This window comes from Pelophylax lessonae (genome assembly GCF_965119305.1).
Source record: "Pelophylax lessonae genome assembly, chromosome: 1".
NCBI lineage: Eukaryota > Metazoa > Chordata > Amphibia > Anura > Ranidae > Pelophylax > Pelophylax lessonae.
In genome coordinates, this window is record NC_138768.1 from 703,446,283 (window position 1) to 703,468,334 (window position 22,052).

The 22,052-nt window shown below is 41.2% G+C and overlaps 1 protein-coding gene across 1 annotated transcript in view; it reads right to left on the reverse strand.

Moving 5' to 3' along the window:
- GLRA3 (glycine receptor alpha 3) overlaps positions 1-22,052 on the reverse strand; it is a 369,294-nt gene that overhangs the window by 96,964 nt on the left and 250,278 nt on the right. The window contains 2 exon segments of the mRNA XM_082269464.1: positions 5,925-6,139; positions 10,576-10,713. Of these exon segments, the coding sequence (XP_082125590.1) occupies positions 5,925-6,139; positions 10,576-10,713 (353 nt within the window).

Sequence of the window (22,052 nt, forward strand, 5' to 3'; positions counted from 1 at the left end):
ACTTTGAGCACATATTTGGGGAGAGTGATCTCTAACCAGTCCACTTTTGACTTTTTTATTCTTTTTACATTTATGCTCTATACTGTGGATTGTATGTCATTATTTAAGTAAGCACACTAGCACTTTACCTTGTGACCATTAAACCAACCTCTTCCTATATCATTTGCACATTATTAGGCAGCGCCATCTCACCTCACTTTTTCCCAGACTTGTATAAAGTACTCGAAATTTCTACTTGAGTAAAAGTACAAGTGCTCGATCAAAAAATTACTTGAGTAGAAGTGGAAGTGCTCGCAGAAAAAGTTACTTAAGTAGAAGTACTAAAGTATTCAACATTTTTTTTACTTAAGTATTGCAAGTAGTTTTTTCAAAAAATTTGCTACTTAAGTACTAAAAGTAAAAAGTACCAGTAGTTTTGAAAAAAAAATTCTACTCAAGTACTGAAAGTAGAAGTACAAGTACTGTGTTATGTAGTTATTAAAGAAAGAAGTCAAAAGTATGAACATCATATTGTTTTTATTATTTCAAATGATTTATTCAAATGATTAACCTGTGTTTGTTAGTAGTTTCTTGATGCACTTTAAGCGCTGTAGCACCATTTATTTGTTTGTTTCATATTTTCTTTTTATTGGAAAGATTTGGTATAGCAGCTTTTATTATACACAGCCTTTATTTTCGTATGCGCTGATTTACAAATGACATTATACACATTTTTTTGAGCTTTATGCAACCTGCCATCTACTGTTCTGGCAGTGGTAATTTTTTTAAAAGTAACGAGTAACTATGCAGCACAAAAAAAAAATACTTGAGTAGAAGTATCGAAATCATCGAAAAAATGTAGTGAAGTAAAAGTAGAAGTAGGAGAAAAAAATTCTACTCTAGGAAAGTACAGATACCGCATTTCGGTACTTAAGTACAGTACTTAAGTAGTTCTACTTCGTTACTATACATCTCTGCTTTTTCCCACAAACATTGTACACTGCTTTCTTTTTAAAACCTGCATCTGACCATAGCTCTAGAGCAGTGATGGCGAACCTCGGCACCCCAGAACCACACGTAACACAATGCCCAACTACACTTCAGAGTGCATGAGCATCATGGGAAATGCAGCCCCAAAACATCCGGGGCGCCAAGGCTTCCGAAAACCACAAACCCCCTGTTGCCTCTGCTTTGAGGAGGCATGCCTATGGCTGTTAGACTTTGCAAAGCCTCAGAATGCAGAACATGTAATGGCCCCCATGGACTTAGAGTGGTGAACTGTCTCCCACAGCACTGGGCAAGCTTGACTCAGAAACCTAGAGAAACTAAGTGCACAATTATCAGTATTACTGCCCTCTTCTGGTTAAGAGGTATATGTGCTGCTGTACAGAACCCAGTGTTCCCAGGTGGTCCCCCATTCATCCACTAACCAGGTCTAAACCTGCTTAGCTTCTGAGATCAAGCACATACAGGGTGGGGTGGTGGGGTGGTGTGGCCATAGGCTTTCTCCACTAAGGCAACCCTGATGCTGTAGTCCTGGGCCATCTCCAAGAGCCAGGCATACAAGCCTTTACCAAAAACTGAGAAAACTTAACACAAGCTTCCCAACCAGAGCCCTTTCTCCTCCACTCATGGAGAACCTCATCTGCTCTAAGCAATAAGGACTAATAGGGTAGCCACAGGCTGCACATAAAGTGCCAGCTTATGCTGTTGTCTGTCGCCTACAAACAGAAGTATATAGAAAAAGAGAGAAAGGAGGCGCAAACACCTAGTGCATTACCCGTGGTCACTGTTTGCAAAATTTTAATAAAATGCCAAATGCATACTCACAGACATGAAGATAATAAAATCGTGTTACAAGAATCCACCATGTGTGAACTGGAACAAGTCCTTCAATCAGGACCACTAACGCGTTTCGGGGGTCTCTGGGCTCTGAGGAAGGGGGCTTGACCCCCGAAACGCGTTAGCGGTCCTGATTGAAGGACTTGTTCCAGTTCACACATGGTGGATTCTTGTAACACGATTTTATTATCTTCATGTCTGTGAGTATGCATTTGGCATTTTATTAAAATTTTGCAAACAGTGACCACGGATAATGCACTAGGTGTTTGCGCCTCCTTTCTCTCTTTTTCTATGTACTCATGTTGGACTTTCCTGCCTGAGGAGTGCAGCACGCCAGTCTTCCCCTTCGGAGTGAGCGCTAGATTGAATTTTGTACAAACAGAAGTAACCTTGTTTTGGTCTCTGCAGCAGGTAGCAACAGTATTGTAAAGCAGCGCAAGCTATATGCAAACACTTGGGAATGGTAACTACATCCAGTGTTCACAGTAACTTTGAGGCATTAAGGCATAGACACATTCTCCTTCCTGGCAATGTATCCTCCAAGCACCTCATTGTGCTAAGCACAATGAGAGGAAGATCCTTGGACTACCTCCTTAAGGTATTGCTGACATATCCTCCAAATTAGTGATAAGATGATGTGAAGCATTCGCCATGTGACAGAATTCACAGCCGTGTCAATATTTCAGTATGTGATCTCCTGGGGAATTAAAATCAAGGTTGCAGGGTGCTTAGTTCGCATTCATCCCCACTACACTGTGGCTCCACACTCGATCAGGTCCATTCGGAGTGACCAACTGACGAAAATGTATTCCGTCCTGGCCACATACATTACTCTCTTTTTTTTTTTCCAAAAAAAGATAAAGAAAAACAAAAACGCATTCCTTCCCAAAAAATCTTCAGTGCTTTGAGGCTGGCGGCAGCTTTAGACAAAAATACCCCAAGCTTAAACACAGGCAAAGTAGACCAGGATGTGCATGTACTCACAGGGAGGGCAGCAGAGACCCAGTTACATGCAGTGTATTGGCCACAGAGGAAAAGGAAGCCAGCTGCACCTGCAGACTGCCTCCACTGATTAAAAGCAACATAGTGATCAGAGGAAGTCTGGGCTGGCCCCCTCCCCCCACACTGGAGCATGCAAAACCACCTTCTCTAGCGAACTACAAGAGCCAGCAAGCATGTTTAAGGGGAGAAAAATACAGCAAAAAAATCGCCAGCCAGCTTCATCATTCATACTGTAACAAAAGCGAGGAAATAACCTCCACTGGAATACGGCATCTGTGGCAGTTTTAACTGTCAAGTAATGGTATCAGTATAAAATGCAGCAATTTAGACTGCAATGTAACTTACCCCCAGCACCAAGGGGAACCCACCATCGAGGGAGATTTACAGCTCATAAGAGGGGGTCTTCTTGCCCAGGAGAGAGGCTGAATCTGGGAAGGCCACAAGGAAGGATAACATTTTTTATTTTTTTTTCAAGGTGTCCGGAGCGAGGACGAAAAAAGAACACCTCCACCAGGTACTGCCTGCCTTTTATGCTATTTCAGGGATGTCCTAAGGGGGTCAGAGGGGCGGAGTTGACCGTAGTCTGATGGCATGACGCAGAGCCAGGAAATATATATATATATATATATATATATATATATATATATATATATATATACAGTATATATATATTGTCTGGATGAATTGCATAGTCTCTCCCTAAATGGAGTAAATACACGCTTGGCTGAATGCTTTTTATAAATGTATGAATTTGTAATTTATTTTAGTAAACACTACACTAAATTTAGTCACTTAAAGCGGAGTTCAGGCCTATTTTGCAACTTTAGTGATTCCTGGAGTGCTATCTATGCTGATCAACAATTGGGCATTTTACATTTTTTTGGGGGTCCCTTACCTTATTTTCAGGGCATTTTTGATTGTACTTCCTCCTTCTCCCCCCTCTGTGGCCACGGCCACCGACATCACTACCGCCTTTGCATTGCATCCTGGGAGCTGTTTGTCATCACTCCCAGGAGGCTGGAATCAGGAAGAACTCCCAGAACACTTCCTGAAATCAGGAAGAAGGACACAGCAGATTACACTGCGGCTTTAGATGCCCACATCCAAGATGGCCACACTCAGACAGCGTTTTTAAAAGTAAGATTTTAACTAAAATTTAATACTGTACTCCTTGTAAGTATGAGAATAGTGATTCTGTAAAGGGCGATGGATTAGTATTATAGGGGTATTTTTAGTTAAAAAAGGTATTTGAGGCCGGAACTCCGCTTTAACTAATAACAAGCAGCGCCACACCCACTTCCATTAAATCCATTTACATCCCTGACTCTGCTAGCAGCAGTTTCAGTGGCGACAGCAGCACATTATATATTCTTTGTTCATCCCATATAGTGGTCTATAGCGTGGAACATATTTTCGCATTTTATTGGGAATGAACACTGCATCACAGACTGCCAGTGAAAAAAAAAAAGTTTTCAACAGTTTTGAGCAGAAGGGGCTGATAGTGAAAGCAAAGGTCACACTACCACAGCAGATCAACATCTACGTCTGACCTTGAAGTAGGCAGGGAGGCAAATGATGAGAAAAAAAAAAAAAACAATTGAGCAAACTATCAGAGATATGTACTGCATCCTGAAGACTATCAACAGAAAAAAATATCAAAAATTAAATAAAGTTCTGTAGCTTGATCTTTCACCTGCTTGTAGCAGACTGGGAGACAAAAAGGGCAAACAAGTTGTCTCCTTGCTGTGTTTGTCCCCTTAGCTTGACATTTTCGATAGTAAAACTGAAAGAGAGATCTATTACAGAGCAATGAGAACGTCCAGCAGATCTTCAAAAAAAAAAAAAAACACACATTTTATTTCATTACCAGGGACAAATTTCAATCATTGGAGCCCACGGCACACACCTTTTAAGGCTCAAAGCAAAACAGTTACTAGGACCACTTTTCTACAAAGAAGATTTTTTACTTTACTGCTCCTAACCTTGTAAGAGGTGACTGTATTTCTACTGATAATTCCCTTACCTTGTGAAACAAAGTTTACTTTTAATTACATGATTATATATACTATATTTTCTGGCGTATAAGACTACTTTTGAACCTCAAAAAAATCCCCCAAAAATGGGAGGTCGTCTTATACGCCGAGTATAATATCTCCAAGGTAACCTAAGTATAAGTATTACCGGTAGATCATGTAATAGGGGGGTCGTCTTATACGCCCAGTCATCTTATACCCAGGAAAATACGGGTAGGTAAATTTAAAATGTAACTCCACTTTTGTGGGGAAAAAATATAGCTTATACAATGCGAAGAAAAAATATTATATAATTATTCAATTGTGACACAAGTCATATTGTAATTGAATGTTATTAAAAATGACCTTTTCTTTTCAATCTGCAGCTCTGTAATTTTCTGTGAAATGCAATGCATTATGGCTACCTGGATATGTTCTGCACACACAATGTGTACAGAACGCTCCCCAGAAACATAAACTGCTGCATGTGTGATTGGCTTACTGATTTTCCCAGACGTCTGCCCTAAAATACAAGTCAGATTAAAGGCATCCCTTGCAAAAAAAATTTCATTTTTTGGTGAGATACTTCAAATAGGAAATCACATCTAAAGGGATGCAGGCCCAGCAGTTTTCCTCATTAGTGCCCTGCAGGTGCACAGCTGATTGATAATTATGAAACCACTCCTATTAGACTCACTTTCCCACATGGATATAGACAAACACAGAGGGATTTCTTCAGAATAACAAAAAGTAAGAATCTGCAACACAAGTTTGTTAAAATCCTTGTAATATACATAGATCACCCAGAGGGGAATGTTTTTTTCCTCAAAAGTGGAGTTACACATGAAAAAAAAAGAAATTTGCCTCCAACATAATTTATGCAAATAAAGTTAAAGCCCCTTTTCTTTCAGAAAATCAGCCATATGACTCTCTATACTCAGTATAGCAAGTTTGTTTTGTACCTCACAAGATATATTTGGACTAATCCACTTGTAGACAAAAATAACCTAGATGGAACAAGGTATTCCGACATATTTTACTGTTGTTTCAGATGTGATGTACATGTAAACATTAGACTGACTTTCTTACCTTTGGAAGGGAGGCTCGGGATCCAGAGCTCTGTGTTGTCATAGTAAGCACCGTTGTTATACCAAGAGCAACTCTAGCTGGAGCAGCATCCATATTGATCCAAAAGGACACCCATGATAAAATAACAATCAAAAGACTTGGAATGTACATCTGAATCAGGTAATACCCCATCTGCCTCTCTAGGTGGAATCGAACTTCAATGCATGTAAACTTTCCTTGGTGAAGATAAGAATTAGAAAGATAAAAAAGGAAAAACATTACATTTAGAATACCCATTAATAAAAAAAAAGCATATAGAATATCCATTTAAAATATCAGTAATGGTAAACGACTATCTATTAGGAATATTTTCTCCATAAAGCTCTGTGATTGACTCTTTCAAATCATAAAATTGGCCTCCTAGTTTGTACAAGTATGACAATGTGATTTGGACTGCAGTCGTTCTATGTCTCAGTCTCTGTCTCATCAAGACCAGGTTGAAATAACATGAAGACAGATGGCATGTCTGTGTTGCGGGTGCATATGAATGTGGACTTTTTGCACATTTAGTAAAGGTGATCAGTAAAGCGTATCTAAACCCAAGAACAACATTCAATTTATCATAGCTCACAAATTCCTGTATTCTATTTCCACCTAGTGATCCTACCAGGCACAATGGTCAGCTTTCAGTCAATTTGTTAGTCATTTATCTAAAGTCCATCTAACTCTACTAGTCCAACTGACACCACTCATCTCCAGACAATGCTGCTGTTCAGGAGGATCTCCATTGCTCTTCCATAGACAAAGGAGGCACCCAAAGACAAGAAGAGTGCCACCAATAGGATAACCTGATGAAAATAAGTCTAGTAAAAAAAAGCATTTTTATTTCTCTTTATACTGTTGTTGAAGTGCCCCCCCCCCAATGTCTGGTAAAACGTTAATAGCAGGGCAGGAATCGGGGGGGGGGGGGAAATCTCTCTAACATAGCCACAGATGGCAGTGAAAACCTGACAGTGGTTCTACTTCTTCCCCCTTCCATCCAAAAGCGTATCTAAACCCAAGAACAACATTCAATTTATCATAGCTCACAAATTCCTGTATTCTATTCTCTTTTTTTTGGCTATTTTCCTTTATTTCCACCTAGTGATCCTGCCAGTCACAATGGTCAGCTTTCAGTCTTTTTTTAAAGCCTTTATCACAAAAGAAAAATATGGGCTTTAATTTGTTAGTCATTTATGTAAAGTCCATCTAACTCTACTACTCCAACTGACACCACTCATCTCCAGACAATGCGACTGTTCAGGAGGATCTCTCTAACAGAGCCACAGATAGCAGTAAAAACCTGACAGTGGTTCTAATTCTTCCCCCTTCCATCCAAAGCAAATAAATGGATTTTTGTAAAATCTTACCGTAAAATCCTTTTCTCTTAGCTCATTGACAGACGTAGTCCTCGGTGATACAGCACCTTCGGGTTATGTTGCCTCCACAGGAGCAGGACTAGACAGGAAATAAAAATGCTCTGGCCACACCCCAGGGGCAGTTCCCGAGGGTATATCCTCTCTCTCTCCGCCACAGCAAATCAGTTATGTCACAAGAGCAGTGCTTAGAGAATTTAACCCAACCCAACTCAAAAACCGAGGGGCGGGTACTACGTCTGTCAATGAGCTAAGAGAAAAGGATTTTACGGTAAGATTTTACAAAAATCCATTTTTCTCTATCGCTCATTGACAGACATAGTCCTCGGTGATACAGCACCTTCGGGAAGTCCCAGAGCAGTATCACAAATGAGGGGTGGGAAAATGGAAATCAATTTCAAATCTAGAAGGCCCAACCGGTGCCAACTAGAAGTTTACAATGCTCATCCTTAATGATGAGACTCAACAAAAACATTTTTCAACAGAAAAAAACCCTCGAGGTAGACCACCGGTCTCCTCAAATTGCGCCCTGCAGCACTTTGCGGCCAAAAGAGGCATCCGCCGATGCCATCACATCAATTTTATAAAATTTTGTAAAGGTATGTACCGACGACCAGGTGGCCGCCTTACATACCTGGACCACTGACGCCTGATGGCGAAAGGCCCAGGAAGTACTGAGCGCTCGAGTGGAGTGCGCCCTAACAGGGAACGGAGGACTCTGACCCTTAATAGAATAAGCCTGTACCACCGTCTGTCTAATCCATTTGGCAATAGTCGCGGCAGATGCAGGCAACCCCTTTCTGGGGCCATCCGTGATCACAAAAAGTTAATCCGTCTTACGGAACGATTCCGTAGCCTTCAGGTATACCCTGATTGCCCGAACCACATCCAAGGAATGCAACGCATGTTCCCGATGATGATTGGGCTGAGGACACAAGGAAGGTAGTACAATATCTTCATTCAGATGAAAATCTGAAACCACCTTAGGAAGAAAGGATGGCTTAGGATGGAGTACTACCTTATCCCTATGAATCACCAAGTATGGGGACTGGCATGATAAAGCAGCCAGTTCTGACACCCTGCGTGCAGAAGTGATAGCCACCAAGAAGGCCACCTTCTGGGATAAAGTAAGCAAGGGAATCTCCCTGATGTTTTCAAAAGGAGGTTTCTGTAGAACCGACAAAACCAAATTAAGATCCCAGGGCGGTAACGGCGCGCGGACTGGTGGAGCCAGGTGCCGCACCCCCTGGATGAAATTCCGCACCAAGGACTTGGTAGCTAAAAGTTTCTGAAAGAAAATTGCTAATGCTGAAACTTGACCCTTGATGGTGCTCAAGGCTAGCTTCTGCTCAACCCCTTTTTGCAAAAAGGCCAATATTCTAGTCACCGAATAGGTACGTGGAGGAAATCCTAAAGATTCGCACCACGCGATATAAGTCTTCCATGTGTGATAATAGACTCTGCTGGAAGTCGCTTTCCTTGCTTTAATAAGGGTAGGAATGACTGAAGCTGACAACCCTCTGTCCTTCAGTACTTGGGTCTCAATGGCCAGGCCATTAAAACCAGCGACTGTAAAGCACAATGGTAGATTGGTCCTCGAGACCGCAGATACTCCCTGAGACGCAGTTCCCACGGAACGTCCGCGACTAGCAAGTCCAAGTCGGCCAGGCCGGCTTGACGAGGCCAGCCTAGAATTTCTAGGACCACTGGCACTGACGAGATCTGAACCAGGCGTCCCTAGAGCTATCTGGCCCCGACCATCCGACAAAGTCTGGTCGTTTTCTGTTCCCACACATTTATCCGACACCTGATTCAATCTCTCCTGGTTGAATCTCAGGGACCGAAGTCACCCGGCTAGAGGCTTCTTGGTCTGTCTGGTCAACCAGATCCGATTCCTGTGGGGAATTGAGACTAATTTTAGGAAAAGGTAAAGGAAAAGATCTATTCAGGGAACAGTGACTACCGCTCCCTGTAGTACTTAAATGTTGGAAGGGAAGAATCGCAGTAGTAGTCGATGCTCGATCTAATGTCCTGAATACCGGTGAAAACGTCCCCCCACCCTCAACCCGGGTGGGGGCGCACCTTCAGGCTGTGTAATCCTTTGCTTCGGGTTTGGCTGAGTCGGTCCTCTGTTTGTCCGACCAGCCTTTCTTGAACCCTCCTGGAGGAGTCTTGCCTTTCCCGCTTGTTCCAGCCGGGCGTGCGAACCCTTTATGGGCGGTAAAGAAAGGTCCTCGCTTGTTGCGAGGTCCCTTAGCTTTAGCAGCCTGTGGCAAGAAAGTGCTCTTCAACATCCAGCCCGTCGCCCAGTTCAGCTTTCTTGCTTGAAGATCTCACAGGAACACTGGAGAAAAAAGCTGTCTAAAAAATCTTTTTAAGAAAAAAATCCTGCCAGGACCGAAGATCCCTGACTAGACAGAAAAAAACTGATTTGCTGTGGTGGAGAGAGAGAGGATATACCCTCGGGGACTGCCCCTGGGGTGTGGCCAGAGCATTTTTATTTCCTGTCTAGTCCTGCTCCTGTGGAGGCAACATAACCCGAAGGTGCTGTATCACCGAGGACTACGTCTGTCAATGAGCGATAGAGAAAAAAATGTTTTGCCCAGACATACACTTAAGATAAATTAAGCTATTGTCCCATTTAATACTGCCAAGTGCCACATAAATAGGTATTTGGAAACCAGGTGAAGAGTTTGTTATGGACTTTGTTTTGTTTTTTTTTTGCAGTTTTCTATAGTACTATCAGTTTGAATTTTATACTACTGTATATGGTTCCTGAAGAAAAGTAAATGCCACACAACTAACTAATTAAAGACAGCCTGAAAATCATTACAGAAAATCCCAATCTAATTTAGTGTATGCCACCATTTTGTTGGTGAATTTTCAAAACTTTTGAGTTTGGACTGCTTAGAAAACCCTTTATTATCTATGCAATTTGTAGCCAGTCACTATTGTCTGTGTCTCCACAAGCATTGCATGTGCATAATAAATATTTTAAGGGTATTTTGGGCTGCTTTCCTTGCTTTTTTGGCACACTGAGGCAAAAGCATATACACATATTTTTTAGTATGTCAGAAAGAATGAGTACTTTCAAATACTGCTCTGGGCAGTATAATCTGTTCAGCAAGCCATGCTAGATGGGTACTGGATGTAGCCCAGATTGCATAAATATCTATTCATGTAACTTATGTCAAGGAACATCTGTACCTGATAACCTGTAAAAAGAAATAAAGTAAAGATTGACTTGCTTCGCATACCTGTATTATAATGCTTAGTACAGTAACGTAAATCTTTCTCTTCTTTTAGAACAAATTGTGGAAGAGTAAGCCCATCAGCAATCTGCACAGGTGCATTTTCTTGCCACTCAAAAATTAGATCATTCATTGTGTATCCAACTGGAAGACACATAATCATCACTTAGAGATAAGCATGTAATAAAATGGCTCTACAAGGATAAATTAAACGATAACAATAAATGATACCATCTACATTGAAAGTAAATCCCTCTTAGATTTATGATAGTTCGACTTCATGAATGCATTCAAATAGAAAACAAGTTTAGTCTTATTAATAATGATAGTGGAGTGTAATCTGTGACAGATTTTCAGGTTCCTTGGACAATGCCTCAGAATTATGTACATGACTTCATAGAAATTACTTTGATATTCAATAGTATGGTGTGTATTCAATTGAAAACAGCTGTGGGTAATACTGATTATCATTTGAAGCATGTCAACTGTTGCCAGAAGAAACATCCCAAAATCAAAGACATTAATCTGACAAGAAACAACTGCTATGTCAAAATCTGTTCCACCAAAGTGAATGTGATCATTTAAGATACACAGTTAATTATACAGGTTTCTCTGTTAAAACTTGCTATGCAACAACTTTATTAAATTATATTAACGCTATTTTATGTTTTATGTACTGTATATCAACCTATCTTTGAAATGACAGTAAATCAAAAGATTTATTCTATCCATTTTCTTTTTTTGTATTTTTTCGACAGAGAGGTCTAAAATGTGTTTACTTCTGTCTGTGACCCTTTTAGAGAACTTTTCTTTTACATCTGGTTGTATACAATAAATGTGAGGTTGGAGTTGTCATTGCCACCAGGACAGGAAAGTTCAGACAGCAATACAAACATTTTCAGGAGTTTAAACACTTCCTAACTCTACTAAAAATGGGTTTCTGTCAATGTTCGCATTGGAGAGTCTTGGACAGGAAGTTTGGGGAAACCAACACAGATAGCAATAAAAACTGACAGAACCTGGAACATTTCAATCTCTTTCTAAAGTAAAATACGCAGTTTGGCTAGTGTGAGGTTTTAAACTTATGGGTAAAAACTGAGCCACATTAACCATTTGCCGACCAGTCACATTGACTGTACTGGGGCAAAGTGGTTCGTTATCGTCCAGCGACATAGACCTACGTCTACGACTGTTTTCAGTCACAGCGGGAGTCGGGCCCGGGGAGGAGCAGCGTCGATCACCGCTGCTATTCCCCGATCGTCGGGGAATCGAGTGTGGAGATCCGCCCGCTTGTGTAAACAGAGCGGGCGGATCTCCTAAGTGACAGGCAGGGACAGATAGCATAGTTCAGCGTAGCTGAACATGCGATCTGTCCCTGACTCCCCCCACACACGTTAGTAAGCACCAGGCATACATTAACCCCTCCCTCTCCAATAAAATTAACCCCTTCCCTGCCAGTGTCATTTTTACAGTAACAGTGCATATATATAGCACTGATTACTGGAGTAATGTCACTGGTACCCCCAAAAGTGTCAAAAATGTCAGTCAAGGGTCCGATCTGTCCGCCGAAATTGTCGCAGTCCCGCAAAAAAAATCCCAGATCGCCGCCATTACTCGTTAAAAAAAAAAACACTAAAAATGACAGAAATCTTTCCCTTAGTTAGTAAACGCAATAACTTTTGCGCAAACCAATCAAAATAGGCTTATTGTGATTTTTTTTTACCAAATATAGGTAGCAGAAAACAAATTGGCCAAAAATTTTAAAAAAATTTGATTTTTACATTTTTATTGGGGGGAATTTCATATAAAAAAATGTTAAAAATATTGTTATTTTCTCAAAATAAACGCTATTTTTTGTTTATAGCGCAAAAAGTAAAAATTTCACAGGTGATCAAATACCACCAAAAGAAAGCTCTGTTTGTGGGAAAAAAAGGACGTACATTTCGTTTGGGTACAGCGTCGCACGACCGCACAATTGTCAGTTAAAGTCGCACAGTGCCGAATAGCAAAAAGTGGTCTGGACGTAAGACAGCAAAATCCTCCGGTGGTAAAGTGGTTAAGATGTATTTAGTTGACCTATTTTGCACACTTTACTTTACCATTTACCAATTCATAACTTATCAAAGTTGCTTCATGTTCTCGTCTTTTGTTACAACACAGAGCTGTTCTTTGTAGTGAAAAGAATATGATCCCTACACAGATTAACAACTGTCTTTTCCTGTCAGCTCCTTACTGCATGCTAGGACTGGTCCACACGAAGCAGATATTGCTGCTCTATTGAATGTTTCACTGTGTTTTGCTGTGGTATTGAAAGGTTGCATTCAATGCGCTTGAATTGCTTCATGCAGAACTTTTCTCAAGCAGATCAACCCATGATTGGGTATTCAATGTGAATGCAGGTTGAGCTTATTTACTGTGGGTGAACAGCCTTCACTCCTTTAGTAACCCTACATCCATTTTTTTTTTTAAAGCATTTTGCTAGCATTCCATGGAAACTTACAGTGAACGCACCCCAACAGTAGACCAGAAACAAAAAAGAATTATTTTTCAAAGCAAGACTGTATTAAAAGGGTTAAATACATTTGTATTTTACTATCTAGGAGTTTACAGACAAAAAGCAGGATAATTAAGGCTGTGTATAGAATCTGTCTAATGTGTACTTTTTGTGACTGTCCCTAAGTTTCTGAAATTAACCAACTCATTTACTCATTGCACTAGATTGGCTTATGAATTAAATTGGCCATTATTACTAAAGGACAGAATGAAGTTAACTTATTAATGTAACTTCCATATTTAATTAAACTACGATAGCATGGTGAGCCAGGGATTTATCCAATTACCATTAAGTGTCAGAAAGGATTTTTTTCCCTCTGAAGACAAATTGGACTAGTGTTTTTAAAGATGTAACAACTATTTCTTATTACAAAAGTTGAACTAAATTAATACATTTTTCTTTCAAGATATGTTATCATAAAATATTAAATTACTATTTAAATTGAGAAAACCATTATACATCAATGTATTCTCTTTTAAAAAAGAAAGTGGTACTAAAATGTATAATATTAATATCAACAAAAATATGTTACAGTAGATCTTGATTACATATGTATTTTTTTTAACTTTATTTTAAGTATATGTGAACCCTCACCTTGTAAAAAAAAAACATTCAGTTCAAAATTTTAACCACTTCAGCTTCACTTATAAACAAATATTTTACTTTCTGATATTAAACATATCTAATAAAAAAAAACAAAAAAAAAACAAAAAACAAAAAAAAACTTCATAAAGTATTTTCTTTAGTAAAAAAAAAACAAAAAAAATACCAATAAGTGTGTGCTGATTGGTTCACGTGAACGTTATAGCATCTACAAATGATGATATATATGGTATATACTGGAATTTTTAGGGTTAGGTATTACATTTAGTAATGGAGGTGATCAGTGACTTATAATGGGACTGCGATAGTGCGGTGGTCAATCTGACACTATTTGACGTTGGGGGAACTGACTAACTGACACTGACATCACCAGTGACACTAATACAGTGATCAGTGCTGATAATATACATTATCACTGTACTAATGACACTGTTCGGGAAGGGGTTAACATTTAGGGGCAATCAAGGGGTTAAAGGTGTGCCTAACAATGTTTAGTCTGTGTACTGTGTGCTGTTTTGCCGTCTTTACACAATGTACACATCACTGCTGTCTGTAGAGAGCACTGTGTTGTTTACCAACACAGGGCTCTCTTATTTCATTCACTCTGCAGGCTGATAATTCAATGGCTGGGACCCACTGATCGGCTTGTGCTGCAGCCAATGACAGCACAGCCAGAGAGGGTTGCAGGCATGCCCATGTGCACGCCCCCTACTCGGAAAGGCAAATAACATATATTTATGTGATTCTGCACAACTGAGCTGCCCTGTAGCAGTAGAGCTACAGGAGGTGGTCAGCAAATGTTTAAAATATATATATATATATATATATATATATATATATATATATATATATATATATACACACACACACACACACACACACAGTATCTCACAAAAGTGAGTACACCCCTCACATTTTTGTAAATATATTATATTATATCTTTTCATGTGATAACACTGAAGAAATTACACTTTGCTACAATGTAAAGTAGTGAGTGTACAGCTTGTATAACAGTGTAAATTTGCTGTCCCCTCAAAATAACTCAACACACAGCCATTAATGTCTAAACCGCTGGTAACATAAGTGAGTACACCCCTAAGTCACAGTGTCCAAATTGGGCCCAAAGTGTCAATATTTTGTGGTGCCACCATTATTTTCCAGCACTGCCTTAACTCTCTCGGGCATGGAGTTCACCAGAGCTTCACAGGTTGCCACTGGAGTCCTCTTCCACTCCTCCATGATGACATCACAGGGCTGGTGGATGTTAGAGACCTTGAGCTCCTCCACCTTCTGTTTGAGGATGCCCCACAGATGCTCAATAGGGTTTAGGTCTGGAGACATGCATGGCCAGTCAATTTCCTTTACCCTCAGCTTCTTTAGCAAGGCATCGGTTGTCTTGATTCTGATGTACTACTTTACATTGTAGCAAAGTGTAATTTTAAGTATGGGGGTGATCACTGAATGCTTATAGGGGAGGGGAAGGTGCCAGTAGAGATGGAGAGATAGAAGAAGTGAGCGAGGGAGAATAGGATAGAGCAAAAGAATGACCAAAGTAGTTGTGAGGGAAAAAGGTCCAGTGGCCAGGTTGGTAAGGTCGGCTTCTAAAAAAGTTTTGGCAACCTCTTCCTCTTATGTAGTAAGAAGGTCAAAAGAGGAAAGTATTGCATGTGGTTTTGTACCGGGTATGTTAAGTGGTATAATATCTGTGCAGTGCAGATGTTCCCATGAATTACACAATATTGTTTTTGAACTGATTGGCAATCTCCTGAGCAATGGGTGAGTTACTGGGTGGAGGTGGACAAAGTAGAGAATTAAAGGTAAAGAAGAGCAGATAAAGATGGGATGACAGAGTATTAATGATAAAGTAAGCTTATTTGGCAGCATTGAGGGACGAACTGTATTTTAGTAAGGCAGATTTATTTTGGGTAAAGGCTTGCAGAATTTGGTTTTACACCACAATGGCTCCAGTGCACAGTAAATTTTAATGTCATCAGTCTGCCAAGGTTGTAATGGTTGGGGTCTGGTTCTGCTTGTAGTGAGTGGAGCAAGTGCATCAATGGAGGATTAGAGTGAACTGTTGTAGACAGAAATGGCTAGGTCGGGACAGGACAGGGGTGCATTTATCATAGAGGAAGTCAGTAATAGGGATGATCGAAATTTTGGAAAAGTTCGGTTCGACCAGAACACCCGAACTTCCCGAAAGTCCGGATTCCAGAACCCCATTGAAATCAATGGGACCCGAACTTCGGTAATCAAAAAACAAAATTTTGAAGCCCTAAAACCCAATAAATGCCCCTAAAAGGTGCCTAGGGTTCTGGGTCATGCCCAGACTATTAATCACACAAAAAAAGTTCTTAAAAATTGTCGTTTTTGATAGCCAATTATTGAAAAAATTATTGAAAAAAAAAAAAAAGAGATTTCTTTGGATTTAGTGTTGGGGGGGGGGGGGGTGTCTAAAAAGTGTACCTGTGAAGTTTCAGCTCTGTAGCATGTCCAGAACCAGAAAAAAAAAAGATTGTTTGTCTTAGAATTGCAGTAGAGCAGGGATAGGGCTGCGCTACTTTTACACCTGGCCGTTTTTGTTGCAGGCGTTTATTGGGCTTTTTTTGTGGATGTCTTTGGAGGCAGGCATGACATCTGAACTTCTGTGTGGGGGTATACAGTGCCTTGTGAAAGTATTCGGCCCCCTTGAATTTTTTGACCTTTTGCCACATTTCAGGCTTCAAACATAAAGAAATAAAACTGTAATTTTTTGTGAAGAATCAACAACAAGTGGGACACAATCATGAAGTGGAACGAAATTTATTGGATATTTCAAACTTTTTTAACAAATAAAAAACTGAAAAATTGGGCATGCAAAATTATTCAGCCCCCTTAAGTTAATACTTTGTAGCGCCACCTTTTGCTGCAATTACAGCTGTAAGTTGCTTGGGGTATGTCTCTATCAGTTTTGCACATCGAGAGACTGAAATTTTTGCCCATTCCTCCTTGCAAAACAGCTCGAGCTCAGTGAGGTTGGGTGGAGAGCATTTGTGAACAGCAGATTTCTGTTCTTTCCACAGATTTTCGATTGGATTCAGGTCTGGACTTTGACTTGGCCATTCTAACACCTGGATATGTTTATTTGTGAACCATTCCATTGTAGATTTTGCTTTATGTTTTGGATCATTGTCTTGTTGGAAGACAAATCTCTGTCCCAGTCTCAGGTCTTTTGCAGACTCCATCAGGTTTTCTTCCAGAATGGTCCTGTATTTGGCTCCATCCATCTTCCCATCAATTTTAACCATCTTCCCTGTCCCTGCTGAAGAAAAGCAGGCCCAAACCATGATGCTGTCACCACCATGTTTGACAGTGGGAATGGTGTGTTCAGGGTGATGAGCTGTGTTGCTTTTACGCCAAACATAACGTTTTGCATTGTTGCCAAAAAGTTCGATTTTGGTTTCATCAGACCAGAGCACCTTCTTCCACATGTTTGGTGTGTCTCCCAGGTGGCTTGTGGCAAACTTTAAACGACACTTTTTATGGATATCTTTAAGAAATGGCTTTCTTCTTGCCACTCTTCCATAAAGGCTAGATTTGTGCAGTATACGACTGATTGTTGTCCTATGGACAGAGTCTCCCACCTCAGCTGTAGATCTCTGCAGTTCATCCAGAGTGATCATGGGCCTCTTGGCTGCATCTCTGATCAGTCTTCTCGTTGTATGAGCTGAAAGTTTAGAGGGACGGCCAGGTCTTCGTAGATTTGCAGTGGTCTGATACTCCTTCCATTTCAATATTATCGCTTGCACAGTGCTTCTTGGGATGTTTAACCACTTCCCGCCGCCCTATAACAGAATGACGGCAGGAATGTGGTTGTGTTATCCTGACCGGACGTCATATGACGGCGGCAGGATAACACAGCTCTGGGCGCCCCCGGGGGCGCGCAGAGCGGCGATCGGTGATGCGAGGTGTCAGTCTGACACCCTGCACCTCCGATCTCGGTAAAGAGACTACTGACGTAGCTCTTTACCATGTGATCAGCCGTGTCCAATCACGGCTGGTCACATCGTAAACAGGAACAGCCATTGATCGGCTTTCCTTAGTTCGTGCCTGACAGGCACGAGTAAAGGAGCGCCGATCGGCGGCTCCCCTGACAGGGGGGGTCGGCACTGGTAATCAGATCACTGATTACCAGTGCAGACCCTCGGGGGGGATGCCACTAGATCCACCAGGGATGCCCACTATGACCCCAGGGATGCCCACTATGACCCCAGGGATGCCCACTATGGCCACCAGGGATGGCAATCAGGGCTCAGGGAGCCCCCCATTGCCCTCCCCATCAGTGATGCCCACCAGTGTCCTCCCTATCAGTGCTGCTCACAAGTGCCCATCATTGCCATCCTTTAGTGTCGCCCACCAGTGCCCATTATTGCCCACCAGTGCCGCCTATCAGTTCCCATTAGTGCCCATCAGTGCCGCCCGTCAGTGCCGATCAGTGCCGCCCATCAGTGCCCACTAGTGCCCGTCAGTGCCGCCTATCAGTGCCCATTAGTACCCGTCAGTGCGACCTATCAGTGCCCACCAGTGCCACCTATCAGTGTCCATCAATGCCGCCTATCAGTGCCCAGCAGTGCTGTCTATCAGTGCCCACCAATGCTGCATATCTGTACTACCTATCAGTGCCACATATCAGTGCCACATATCAGTGCCGCATATCAGTGCCGCCTATCAGTGCCGCCTATCAGTGCCGCCTATCAGTGCCACCCCATCAGTGCCACCCCATCAGTGCCACCCCATCAGTGCCTCCTCATCAGTGCCTGTCAGTGCAGTCTCATCAGTGCTCATCAGTGCAGGAAAAAACTTATTTATTTACAAAATTGTATAACATAAACAAAAAAACTTTTTTTTTTTTTCAACCTTTCCGGTCTTTTTTTATTTGTTTAGCAAAAAGTAGAAATCGCACAGGTGATCAAATACCACCAAAAGAAAGCTCTATTTGTGGGGGGAAAATGACATAAATTTGGTGTAGGTACAGAGTTGCATGACCGCGCAATTGTCATTCAAAATGCAACAGCGCTAAAAGGGGAAAATTGGCCTGGGCAGGAAGGGAGGGAAGTGCCCTGTATTAAAGTGGTTAAAGCTTGGGAAATCTTTTTGAATCCAAATCCGGCTTCAAACATCTCCACAATAGTATCTCGGACCTGCCCGGTGTGTTCCTTGTTCTTCACGATGCTCTCTGCGCTTTAAACGGACCTCTGAGACTATCACAGTGCAGGTGCATTTATACGGAGACTTGATTACACACAGGTGGATTCTATTTATCATCATTAGTCATTTAGGTCAACATTGGATCAATCAGAGATCCTCACTGAACTTCTGGAGAGAGTTTGCTGCACTGAAAGTAAAGGGGCTGAATAATTTTGCACGCCCAATTTTTCAGTTTTTTATTTGTTAAAAAAGTTTGAAATATCCAATAAATTTCATTCCACTTAATGATTGTGTCCCACTTGTTGTTGATTCTTCACAAAAACGTACAGTTTTATATCTTTATGTTTGAAGCCTGAAATGTGGCAAAAGGTCGAAAAGTTCAAGGGGGCCGAATACTTTTGCAAGGCACTGTACATACACACACATATATGTATATACACACATACACACATATAGGTGTGAAAGTAGCGGAACCCTTTGCCTGCGCTAATGAAATTATTTGCAGGGATGTGGCTCCGCTCCTATCACACCCATATGTGTGTATGTGTATATATACATATATGTGTGTGTGTATATATATCCCTATACAGAAGTTCAGATGTTATGCCAGCCTCCAAAGACGCCCATAAAATGCCCAAAAAAGCCCTTGCAACAACACACCTGGGCGTTTTTGTTGCAGGCGTTTTTTTGGTCATTTTTTGGGCGTCTTTGGTAGCAGGCATAACATCTGAACTTCTGTATAGGGGTATATATACACACACACACACATATATGTATATATACACATATATAGGTGTGAAAGTAGCAGAACCCTATGCCTGCGCTAATGAAATTATTTGCAGGGATGTGGCTCCGCTCCTATCACACCTATATGTGTGTATGTGTATATATACATATATGTGTGTGTGTATATATATATATATATATACCCCTATACAGAAGTTCAGATGTTATGCCTGCCTCCAAAGACGCCCAAAAAATGCCCAATAAACGCCTGCAACAACACACCTGGGCGTTTTTTTTGCAGGCGTTTATTGTGCATTTTTTGGGCGTCTTTGGAGGCAGGCATGACATCTGAACTTCTGTATAGGGGTATATATACACACACACACATATATATGTATATATACACATACACACATACAGGTGTGATAGGAGCGCAACCCTATCCCTGCAAATAATTTCATTAGCGCAGGCATAGGGTTCCGCTACTTTCACAACTATATGTGTGTATGTGTATATATACATATATATGTGTGTGTGTGTATATATACTCCTATACAGAAGTTCAGATGTTATGCCTGCCTCCAAAGACGCCCAGAAAATGCACAATAAACACCTGCAACAAAAACGCCCAGGTGTGTTGTTGCAGGCGTTTTTTTGGGCATTTTTTGGGCGTCTTTGGAGGCAGGCATAACATCTGAACTTCTGTATAGGGGTATATATATATATACACACACACATATATGTATATATACACATACACACATATAGGTGTGATAGGAGCGGAGCCACATCCCTGCAAATAATTTCATTAGCGCAGGCATAGGGTTCCGCTACTTTCACACCTATATGTGTGTATGTGTATATATACATATATGTGTGTGTGTGTATATACCCCTACACAGAAGTTCAGATGTCATGCCTGCCTCCAAAGACGTCCACAAAAAAGCCCAATAAACGCCTGCAACAAAAACGGCCAGGTGTGAAAGTAGCGGAGCCCTGTCCCTGCTCTACTGCAATTCTAAGACAAACAAACTTTTTTCTATGACGGTCACCCTGACATGGAAGAGTTTGGTCACCCTGCCATAGCAGTCAGAGTCAGTTCACCCTACACTACGGTCACCCTGACACTTAACACTTTCCCTACAGAAACTAGATTATTGAATCTAACTATAGTGGTATATAGTACCCTAACTACACTAGATATCCCTTTCCTCACACTAATAATTGCTAAATGACACTTTTAAAGCAGGAGTAACAGAACTGCTTCCACTCTCTTCCACAGCCCCTGTATTACAGTGCTAGAGATTTGGCGGGGCTATGTTATATACTGGGGGGCGTATTCAATACTGATAGGCCTCTGGACCCCCTAGTCACTCCAATCACATTCCTAGCATCCTCCTGCCCCCTCAATTGGCTTTTACTTATGTTTCTGGTCCAATCACGGGCTTTTAACCACTTTAGCCCCAGCCCTATTTCGGACACTTTTTGTTCACAAGTTAAAACCAGTATTTTTTCCTAGAAAACTACTTAGAACCCCCAAACATTATATATATTTTTTTAGCAAAGACTCTGGAGAATAAAATGTCGGTCATTGCAAAATTTTTTGTCACGCGGTATTTGCGCAGCGGTCTTTAAAACGCCATTTTTTTGGAAAAAATTTGAAAAATCACATTTCACTGCATTTAAAAAATACTAAACAGTAAAGTTAGCCCATTTTTTTTGTATATTGTGAAAGATGATGTCACGCCGAGTAAATAGATACCAAACATGTTACGGTTTAAAATTGCGCCCCCCCGTGGGATGGCGACAAACTACGGTCAATAGAGATCTCAATCTGCGACGCTTTAAATTTATTTAACGGTTACCAGTTTAGAGTTAGTGTGTAGCTCTTTTTTTTAAATTATTGCCCACGCTCTGGCGATCGCGGCGATACCTCACATGTGTGGTTTGAACAGCGATTTCATTTGCGGCTCGACTTGCGTATACGTTTTTTTTTGTGCGCGAGCTAACGGTGACGGGGACGGCTAAATTTTTTTTTTTTTTTCCTATTTATTTTTTCTTTTTTTTTAAACTTTATTACAGGTTTTTAAAAAAAAAAAAAAATCTGATCACTTTTATTGCTGTCACAAGCAATGTAAACATCCCTGGTGACAGCAATATGTCGTGACAGGTACACTTTATGGAGGGATCGAGGGTCTAAAAGACCCTAGACCCCTCCACTACACTTCCCTGTATGCAAAACGCCGAAAACGGCATTTTTGCATACAGCCGTTTTTCAAATCTGCCGCCTTTTGCAGCACAGTAACCCGGAAGTGACGTCATGGACGCCGCCTCCGGGTTACGTCATCGGAGACCCGATCGATGCCGTTTCCGGCATTCATCGGGACTCCATCCAGCCGGCGGACGTGCCGGC